General features: G+C 36.7%; 1 protein-coding gene across 1 annotated transcript in view; it reads right to left on the reverse strand.

Annotated features, from left to right (window-relative positions):
- The window catches only part of PSPC1 (paraspeckle component 1), a 61250-nt gene extending 50140 nt beyond the window's left edge, over positions 1–11110 (reverse strand). The window contains exons 1-2 of the mRNA XM_019749595.2: positions 10544–11110; positions 3717–4018 (exon numbers count right to left, since the gene is read on the reverse strand). Of these exons, the coding sequence (XP_019605154.1) occupies positions 3717–4018; positions 10544–10915 (674 nt within the window). The 5' untranslated portion in view covers positions 10916–11110. The remainder of the gene's footprint in view (positions 1–3716; positions 4019–10543) is intronic.
- Between the last annotated feature and the right edge of the window lie 440 nt (positions 11111–11550).

Genomic DNA, 11550 nt, shown 5'->3' on the forward strand with positions numbered 1-11550 from the left:
AAAGTCTAAAATATATGGACGATGTAGTAAGAACTGTACCACTGAAATCTGTGTAATTTTATTAACAACTGTCACCCCAATAAATTTAAAAAAAAGAAAAGATAGAAAGTCTAAAATGCCTTGAAGTCTTCTCTCCTACAAAACTGAGAGTAACAGTATAAACCCTCAAAAGCCTAAGAAACAAATACAAACTAAAGCACATTCTGAAAACTGTCCTGGATGCTTCAAAAATGCCAATGTCATGACACTGACATTTTTGTCATTTGGGAAACTTACAGATAAAAGAAAATTATAGACACGACAACTAAATTCAAGGTGTGATCTCTGGCTGACTACTAGATTGAAAAATTAAGTTATAAAGGACAATACGAGGAAATGGGGGGAATTTAAATAGGGACTATATATTAGATAACAATAATGAATAAGTGTCAAATTTCCTCAGTGTGACAATTATATTGTGGCTTTACAAGAGAATATTCTCAGAAGAAACATACCAATTAACGTATTCAGGGGTTAAATATGATACCTGTAATTGATTCTCAAATGAATTCGCAAAAATCTGGGTGATATAGAGGGGGAGAAAGGGGGGCAAAATGCTAACAATTAGTGAATGCAGGTATCATTTATATTAATTTTAAAGGGTTGTACTAAAGGAAACATTTTCGAGCTGAAATTGAAATAAACACATTTTTCTACTTTTACAAAAGCAACTCCAACATTATTTTTAAGGTATCAGTTGGAAAACAGTTAAAATAGACCACTGTATTTTCATTCAACTTAACTTGCAATAATCTTTAAAAAAGAAAAAAGAAAAAAGTTAGAGAGAAATATTTAATCAGTAAGCGCTTATCATTCCTGTGTAGCCCTAGAGCACGAGCACCTCTAATGGTCTAGATGTGATTCTAATGTTTAACAATGTGGACATACCATTATTACCAAAGGTAAAGATTTTAATTTTCCTTTTTCCCTATTTTTCTGCTTCTTGTAATTTCAAAACACCATAAATATGTAATTTGCAAATCGTTTGCATATTAATCATATATACTGTACAAGGCTATTTTATTTACCTAAAAACATGTATAATATGCAAACGTATGTGCAAATTACATATTTATGCATACAGCATTTTATGACAAAGGTATTTTCAAGAAAATTTTGATTGCACAAGATGTCTACAGTTAGAAACTAAATTCCAATGATACCATTCCTATAAATCACTTCTATAATCTCAGATATTCTGAGATTCAGTCAGTCCACCAATAAATATGTGATTACCCAATACATACAAAGACTGTACTTGGGGCTAGTGATACAAGGGTAAACAAAATAATCCCTAAAATCTTAAGACCAAAAAAAAGTAAATAAATAATCATTTTAAGAGATACCAGAAAGAACAGGGGAAGCCCATTTTAGATAAGTCAGGAAAATCCTCTCCAGGAAGTGACATTTCACCTGAGACCCACTAATCAAACAGCAAAGAGAATCCTGAGTTCCATGAGAGGGTTTAACTAACAGTTAAAACAGTTCCTGAGCACATAGTCTACAGAAAGAATAAACCACTCTACCTGTAGCGTAAAATATAATAAAAAAGCAAGGATTTAGCATCAGACTACACTTCATCATTTAGTAGCTAGGCAATCTTAAGCAAACTACTTAACATCTCTGGGACAATTTTCTCATCTGAAAAATGGGATAAATATAACCAGTGTTGCGGAAATCCAAGAGATCATGATTATGAAGTATCTGACAGATAATAAAATATTCAACACCTTGCCCATTTTCTCAAAATTATTTGTAAATTATTCTAAAAGCTCTGTAAGAAATAATTACTATGACTTTAAAAAACACCAATTAATCAAAGCTATCATTAGGAAAAAAATACTAATCACATGCCTTGTCTACTGCTTTAGTTCCTTCATTCATTCATTAAATAATTATTATAAGCTTACTGGAACAACTGGATATCTGTATTAAAAAACAGATTTGTAAAAAAAAAAAAACAGATTTGTTACCTTATATCATACTTAAAATGAATCACAAGTACTAATAAAAAAGCTACAAAATTTCTCAAGAAAACATGAGATATGCTTTGCTACCTTAAGAAAGGCAAAGATTTAATACAAAGATACAAAAAAGCACAAACCATAAAAGAAAAAAAAATTGATAAATTAGACTTCACAAAGTATAAAAACTGCTCTTTGAAGAACACTATCGAGAAAATTAAGAAGCCACAGAGAAATACTTATAATACATACCTGTACCCAGATTTGTTAATTCATTAAGACAAACCACCCAAGTAAAAAACTGGCAAAAACTTTTCAAGATGCTTCACAAAGCTATAAAAATAGCCAAAAGCACATGAAAAGATGCTCATTGTTAGTCATTAGGAAAGTAAAATTTAAACTACAATGAGAGTATCTAACAGACTGAGACTATCAAGGGCTGGTGCGCATAAGGAGCAACTAGAATTCTCCCACTCGCATAAGGAGCAACTAGAATTCTCCCACTAGTTGGTGGGCATGTAAAATGGTACAAGCATTTTGGAAAACAGTTTGGCAGTTCCTAAAAGTTGAATATATAGTCATTTACTCCTAAATATTACCCACGCCACATAAAAGCATAACATTCACAAGAAGCCTGGTACACAAATGTACATCATAGCTTTATTCACAATGGCCAAGAGTTGGAAGCAACTTGGAACATCCACCCAGAGTCACGGGACAAATTATGCTTCTGTCCATATGATGGAATACAAATTCAGCCATAAAAAGGAACAAAATATTGATACAATGATATGGATGAAATCTCATAAACACTATGCTAAGCAAAATAAATCAGATACAAAAGAGTACATCCTATATTTCACTGATATGAAATATTAGAAGACAAAATTAATTTACAGTAACAAAGATCAATAAATGTCTAGGACATGGGGAATAAAAGCAAAGGGACACAAAGGAACTTCTGCTGGATGATGGAAATGTTCTATATCTTGATTGACTACATTCATCTGTCAAAACTCATTGATTTAAAATTGGGTGCATTTTAATGTATGTAAATTATACCTCAATAGAGTTGATTAAAATGTCATTCATTCATTATTTAAATACAGACATACCTCGTTTTACTGCACTTTACAGATATTGTGTTTCTTACAAATTGAAGGTTAATGGCAAACCTGTGTCAAGCAAAGAGTATCAGTGCCATTTTCCCAACAGTATTAGCTTTTTTTTAAATCAATAAAGTATTTTTTAATCAGGGTATACATTTTTAAAAAACAATGCTACTGCACATTTAATAAACTACAATATAGTATAAACATAACTTTCATATGCAATGGGAAACCAAAAAAATTTGTGTGACTTGTTTTATTGCTATATTCGCTTTACTGCAGTGGTGTGGAACCTAACCCACAATATGTGAGGCATGCCTGTATAAAATTTTGCTTGCATATAACAGATGTTCAGTACGTTGAATGAGAATCAAAATACAAAACATTTTTGAGATTCAAGTGTGAATCACTACACTTGAGTCTTAAAAAAAAGTAAGACCCTGATTCCTAGAAATATACAAAAATTCCTTATTTATACTGAGTATTTACTCAACACCTACCTACCACATGGCAAGACAGTATGAACTACAAGGAAAGACAGAAATCCGGAACAGAGAGAAACCCATATATAACGGCATAAAAGAATAAGTTGTTTAAAACTTACGTTGTTAGCAAGAACGCCCCATCACCACATCTTTCCAGAGCCTTGCGTGCAGGAGGTTTTGCTGCAAATTCTACAAAACCTTTTCCTGTAGCTCTACCGCGATCATCCACAACCACCACAGCTTTCTCTACTGGACCAAACTGGGAAAAAGCTTGCTCTAGAAGCTCATTGGAAACAACTGGAGAAAGGTTCTTGACAGTTAGGGCTGCTCCGTGGGTTGCAAAACGAATTCGGAGAGGTCTGCTCTTCAAAATGGTGCCATCCAGCTCTGCTTTTGCAATCTCAGCCAGTGTTCTTGATTCCTTTTTAGGAGGAAAAATCACTTTTTAAGGATGATAGCAACACTAAAATTTTAAATAGTGGTTTCTAGGGAGGATAGCTGGGTAGCTTTACGAAATGAAAGCTAGGGTCACTTTGGTACAAAACCTTTCTTTCAATTTTTGTATCACATGCATTTTCTTAATTATTCAAAGCTAAGTAATTTTAAATAAAACTTTTAAGTAGAAAGTCCCAATCCCAATGTCCTATTAAAAGCAATCACTTAAAGACTGTCTTATAAATAACCTTATAAAGATTCTTATCAACAAGTTATAAGCTATTAAATACTTCAAGTAGTCTTTTATAATCTAACCATCTATTAAAAGAAAAACTTATCTTCGAGACCAAGTACCAGTTACTAGAAACTATTGTTGATAACAGAATTCTCTACACATGCCATGTTTTCGATATTTATATCTTAATAAAACATCCCATCTCTCCACATCAGACAAACTCCCTTTCCTATTTCCATTTGTCTTTTATCTGTGAAAACTATTATCAGGTGCTGTTAATCACTTCTCCAGAAATACTTTCATGGGCTACACAATTCTGACCATTATACTGAGAAGCAAACACATTCATGGGCTCTAAGAGTTCTCTCCATTTTATAGAAAAGCAAGTGCACATGCACTTATTAACTAGAAAATAATATATTCATTGCTGAAACAAGAGATGTTCCTTCTTGAATTCAAAACTAGTATAGAATATAGGCATTTAAAACAATAATCAAACTGATAAATATAATAATACAGGTATGCGTTTTTCTTCGTGTTGTGAGAACTCTCCAGGGCGAATTGGAAGAGGCTTTATATGCACTTGTAAGAAGAGTACAAATAAACTGTCTTATGAAAAAAGTCTTAGGATCACAATCCCTATAATGTTCTTTATTTGATCCCTAAAATGTTCACAGCAGCTTTAAACTACTGTGTATGCAAAAATCTACCTACAGAATATTACAAAGACAAACAAATCTAACCTTTTTACAGATACTCAAAATAGCCACTGTTTTTCACTCTTAATAGTATTACCAGCAAACATTTAATGAATATAGAACAAGGGACAGGTACTGTGTACCTAATGCGTCACATAATCCAACAACTCGAGTTAAAATGCTGTCAGGTATAAATGGGAATGGGAAGGGACATGAGGAAATTTCATGGGATGATAATGTTCTACATCTTGATAGTAGTCTGAGTTAAACAGATGGACATAATTGTCTAAAATCACCAAATCATACAAAGTTGTGCATTTCAGTGTACATAGGTTGCAAATACCTTAAAGAAATAATATTGGACTCTAATGATAAGCATGTTGCTACGTTTAAGAGTTATGGACTGATGAATGAAGAGAGATGAACAGATATGTGAAAAAACATAGAGGGGCGGCCAGTTAGCTCAGTTGGTTAGAGCACAAGGCTCGTAACACCAGGGTTGCTGGTTCGATCCCCGCATGGGACAGTGTGAGGTGCTCCTGCACAGCTAGATTGAAATAACTACTTGACTTGGAGCTAATGGGTCCTAGAAAAAGCACACTTAAAATAAATAAAAGTTAAAATAATAATAATAATATATATGTATATATACACACACACACAGCAAAATTTAACTGTTAGAATCTAAATGGTGGGTGTATGCATGTTATTTCCGTGCCTCACATAATGAAATGTTTGGGGAGCGGGGGGCGGGGGGTTAGAGCGCCAGGTAAGGACTTTGTAAAACTGCAGTGTTTCCAGAGGGAGTTTCCTCTTCAGATTCATTCACAATGGCACATATTTTGATTTTTTTTTTTTTTCAGGTGAAGCAAGAAATCTCAATTTTAAATCCAGTAAATTTTGCTGTTGGCAGTAAGTTCAATTTTTAATACTTTCTGGCCCAAGGAAAATGTTTATGCTGTGAGGAATTTTCAATGCCATAATCCTTTTTCAAAGTTTATACTGTTCATGGTTTTCAATGGTTCTACATTAGGGTTTTCCACATGAGCACCACTGACATTATGGGCAAGACAAGACAATTCTTGTGGGGGGCTGTCCTGTGCATTGTAGGATATTTATGCCAGTAGAATCATCCCGTTTTGACAACCAATAATGACTTCAGACGTTGTCAAACGTCCAGTGGGAAAAACACCACCTGATTTGATAACCACTGCTTTAAATATGTACTGAAGAATCTGTAAAGTCAAAAATATGTATTTGAAATGAAACCAAAGATTTTTTGTACTTCATGCCTCAAAATAATTTTTACCTAGTTACTATATGTCAGCCATTCCTTATTATATATGTGCATATAGAGAGAAAGAGAGAGAGACACAGATAGCCTTCTCTTTCCTTATCCTCACCAACAGTCCTATGAAGTAGGTTTTGTTACTATCCCCACTTCACCTATGTGGAAATAGGCCTAGAGACATTGAGGTAACTTGCCCAAGATCTCACTGCAAATGCTGATTTGAATCAATACAGAATTCACAATCACTACCAATACACCATAAATCCCACCTGGCAGCAGATGTCCCTGCATCACTCTCCATAAAAAGTAAAACTATTGATTAACTTTCTGAAAAGAAAAATTAAAATAAAAATAAGAAAAACTAAGTGACTACCCCAAGATAGATTGCTTGAACTAGGGTCTAATGATTTCCACTGGACCCTTTCCAAAGCATATGATCTTTTCTCTCACTGTTTACTAATGGTTAAAATTCCCCACTACAAGAGTACAAGGAAATCCACTGATGCACAATGCAATTGTGCCTTGAGTCAATAGAAAGTTGATCAAGTAACTTACAATACACTCATACTGTGAAATACAATATGGTCATGAAAAAAGAATCTAATGAAATGAAAAGATGTCGAAGATATATTAAACGAAAACTCAAATCATATTACAATGTGTATAGTATGGTTTGATTTCTATGGGAAAAAATTATACAAAGGTTAACACTGATCATGTTTAGGAAGTGTATTAGGGGAGGGAAGACCTTTCACTAGTGTAAATTTGTAATTAAGAGCACTTCCTTGAAATAAAAGATAACTTGAAATCATGCTGGACAGGCCCACTAAGTACATTTTGCAAGGTCTTCTCTATTATCTGAACAGTACTCTATAAGAAGCATATATTATTTCATAATTAAAAGTAAAAAAGCACAAGTGATGGGGGGTTAGCCCCAATGACTAAATAAAAGTAAATTCAGTTGATTTCTTTTTTTGTTTAATTAAGTTTATTGGGATGACAATTGCTAGTAAAGTTACACAGATTTCAGGTTCAGTTGATTTCTAACTATTTTATTAGAGCAATGGTTCTCAAATTTTAGTAATCACCAGAATAACATGGAGGGCTGGTTAAAACCCGAGAATGCTGGGCCCTCACCTCAAAGTTTATGATTCAGTAGGTCTAGAGAGGGATCCTAGAATTTTCATTTCTAACAAATTAACAGTTTAACTGATTGATGAGGTGAGACAATTTTTGAGATGGTATAGGGTTGGCATTGCTAGCATGAATGGTAGGGAAAATCACTTTAAGTGGCCTTCTGCTACACTAGAAAGAGTCTGAAGCTGTTGGACAGGGACACAACACTTCTATGAATCACTGCTCCAGAAATCTGATTTACTAAAGCTGAAAGTGTGTGAGATATCTATACATAAAGCAGAAACCAAGTTCAGGTGAAACTAATACCAGTTTTAACTACATTAAACTAGCTTTAAAATGGACTACAACTTTTCAGTTAATTTATCCAATCTAAATTGTCAATAAACACTCAAAACCTAAAAACCTTTTCGGTCTAAAATTCCAAAACAATGTGTCCAAAATACACAATCTATTTCACCCCTAATGTACCACGGGCTCACAATATGGATTAGGACCTAACAAGAAAGTACCTTTCCCCCACCACTACATACTAGCAATGCTGACCCTATACCATCTCAAAAGTGTTGTGTCACCTCATCAGTTAACTGAAAAACTACAACTACCAGATGTTTGCATTTTGAAGATTAATTACTGAATAAGTAAAAAGTATTTCTAAAAACATAAATCAGACAAAACTACACCACTATTTTAGAGCCACTCCACCACCACTATACACTATAGTCACTATACCATTACTTATATTCAGATTACGTATACACTATATGATTTTCCTACATAGAAAAAAATACAGACTAGCTCATAAATATTTAAGACTTTTAAGTTTACCTGTTAATCATAGAGCTCAGATTAAACAGTAAAGTTACCCATAAAGTGAAATTTTGTAAACTAAACTCTAATTCCCAACTGACAAATTTTTAATATTTTTACACAAAAATTTAGGGTGACAGGTTTAGAGGCGCACATTCCAAAGGAGCAAGACAACAGCAGCCCTTCTCACCCCCCATTTCATATCATATATATATTTTTTTTTAAGAAAAGCAATGATCTGTGCTGTCCAAATCTAGTAGCCATAACCACATGTGGCTACTTAAATTAAGAATAAATAAAATTTAGGGTCAGCCCGGTGGCTCAGGCGGTTAGAGCTCCATGCTCCTAACTCCAAAGGCTGCCAGTTCGATTCCCACATGGGCCAGTGGGCTCTCAACCACAAGGTTGCCAGTTCAATTCCTCGAATCCCGCAAGGGATGGTGGGCTGTGCCCCCTGCAACTAGCAACGGCAACTGCACCTGGAGCTGAGCTGCGCCCTCCACAACTAAGACAACTTGACTTGGAAAAAAGTCCTGGAAGTACACGCTGTTCCCCAAAAAGTCCTGTTCCCCTTCCCCAATAAAAACATTAAAAAAAAAGAATAAATAAAATTTAAAATTCAACTCTTTAGCTGCAATAGCAACATTTCAAATACTCAACAGTCATATATGGCTAGTGGCACTATTGGACAGTACAGATACATAGCACTTCCATCATTGCAGGAAGTTCTATTGCACAGCACTAATACACTAGAGGAGAAAGAATTATTAGTAGCTTTAAAGATAGGAAGGAAAAAGTTTTCCCATGTCAATAAAATATTTATTGGCTTACTTTTACGTGTAAAGCTTCCAAAACAGAGGGAAATAAATGCAACCGTACCATTCTTCTTCCAGAATGTCAACTTCAGGATAGATCAAGATGAAGCCAAAGGTAAAGATTATGGGGGGGAAAAAATTTTTTTTACTTTTTTTTTTTCTTTTTGTTTTTTAATTGGGGAATATTGGGGAACAGTGTGCTTCTCCAGGGCCCACCAGCTCCAAGTCGTCGTCCTTCAATCTAGCTGTGGAGGGCGCAGCTCAGCTCCAAGTCCAGTCGCCGTTTTCAAGGATTACGAAAATTTTAATACCATCCCTTTGGAAAGTTTACTGAAAGTTGTCTATAATACTTTATTGTAGAAACCTACTTTCCTTTAAGAAAACTTGAATTTATATTTAAAAACAATTTACCAGTGACAGGCTGTTTCTCTAATGGCCAAAAGATAATTAAGTGCACTTATAATTTTATGTTCAAAATGCAGTTTATTTAACTTGAATTTTAAGGAAATTTCCGTGTCTCATTAATACCCTATGAAGAATTACCCTTCTCTGAAGCCATTTAGTTTCAAATGTTCTCCCTAAAAAGTGTCATTTAATCACAATCAATTTTCTTTACCTATTAAAATTTTGCCTTGTCCACTCATTGAGCAAACCGAGTTTTGAAAGCTAAAGTTCCACTAACAAAGCTTCCACAAACTAATGAACATAAAATTTGAGGGTCAAACTAAACAGCACACATACTTATTTGTATAAAAATCTTTCCCAGAAATATTTTGTTGGGGGAAAAAAACAGCATCTAAATATGAATTACAATGCTGTATAATTGAAACTGACTGAACTCACCAGAAAGCACACAGGAAAACCTAATAAACTAGATACTTTGTTCTGTAAGTGTAAACCTGTAAGTGTTCAAATGTTTTTAAAATTAAAGAATGCACAAATTGTGCATACTATCGGAAAACTTTTTAAGATTTGGATCAAAAAGGGATATAATATAGTAATCTAGTGTTAAAATGTTTAAGTAAAACAGTATATAATTCCAAAACGTGGAAATGTTTGTGGGTTGGGACACATTACATACTAGGTAACAATTCCACACTGTCCCAATACTGCAGAGTGCAGGATAAATGGCGGGCTGCGCGGAGGGGCGAGGTGCGGTGAGAAATAACGGGATTCGCCGTTTAAACACATGCAGGTCTGAGGGAAGCCAAAGGGATTATTTGGACTGATTTTGTTAGAAGCAAATGTGCTGGGTGGGCCTTCGTGCTCAGTGAGGCTTCTGATAAGACCCAAGCTCCCGTTCCCAATTCCTATCCAATTCAGTTCCCTTCCAACCCCATTTCGCTTGGAGGAGCTCTCACCCCGAGCCTTTTCGGGAACCACGACCGGCTGCGCAGGGTCCACGGCAGCCAGGCAGGCCTCTCGGAAACAGCGGCTACACGCCGGCCGGGAGAGGACCACGCACCAGGCCAGCAGGACTGCGACCAAGACACGCGCCGCCCGCCCCCGCGGCCCGCCCCACACTCACCAAGCGGATGAAGCCGAAGCCTCGGTCCCGGTTGATGAAGACCTCGCTGGGCTCACCGTAGCGCTCGAAGAGCCTCTTGAAGTCCTCCTCCGTGATGTCGGTGGGCAGGTTGCCCACGAAGAGGCGGCAGCGCTGCGTGTACGTCTTCTCGCCCGGCTTGAGGAAGCTCTTGATGTCGATGGTGAAGCCCACCTCCTCGTCAGGGCGCTCCTCCGCGGGCGCGGGCACGGGCGCGGATGGCGCCGTCTCCCCGGCCAGCGCGAGCGCCATGGCAGCCGCCGGCTCGTTCTCGCCCGCCCCCGACTCAAGAGCGCGCAGGCGGGCCGGGTTTTTCTCAATGCGGACTTGCTTCAGGTTTCCTCTCAACATCATCCTAGCTTAGGGCTTTGCCTCGGGCCCTGGAGCCAACCCTAAAGCTGTGTCTGTGACTCCCTATCTCCCTACGGAGACGCGATTGGGAAGGAGAAAGCCAGAAAAGACAAGAAGGTCGCCAGGCCGCTAACCTGCCGGTTCCCACTCACTCCAGCAGCCGCTGCACGTTCAAAATGGCGCTGCCTCCAGCCGCAGTTGGAAGAGATGCCGACCGCAAGCCCCGCCCCTACGCAACGCGCCTGCACAGTCTTGGCGCCAACGGCACCTGAGCGAGCACGCGCATGCGCAAAACCTTGCCAGCGTTATGGTTCTAGACTTTCTGGTACCTTAGAGAAATGCAGTTTCCCAAGTCCTTAAAATAGCGGAGACTCTCGGTTGTGCTTATAGGAAAAATTGTGCGATGTGTGCAGCAGTGTGTGAAAATACAATAATTTGGAGGACATCTATATTCTTACAAATATTCAGCTAAATTTTCAGAGACTACAGGACAATAAAATGAATATTTTATACACAGCATTGACTAATAAGGTATTATTTCCCAAGTAATTGAAACAAGTAAAAACACATTTATTTCTGCCCGTTTCAAGAGCAAGGTTTTTATTATATTTCCTAATGAAACACTCAAATAAGTGAGC

This window comes from Rhinolophus sinicus, linkage group LG04, assembly GCF_036562045.2.
Source record: "Rhinolophus sinicus isolate RSC01 linkage group LG04, ASM3656204v1, whole genome shotgun sequence".
In the NCBI taxonomy this organism is placed as follows: Eukaryota; Metazoa; Chordata; class Mammalia; order Chiroptera; family Rhinolophidae; genus Rhinolophus; species Rhinolophus sinicus.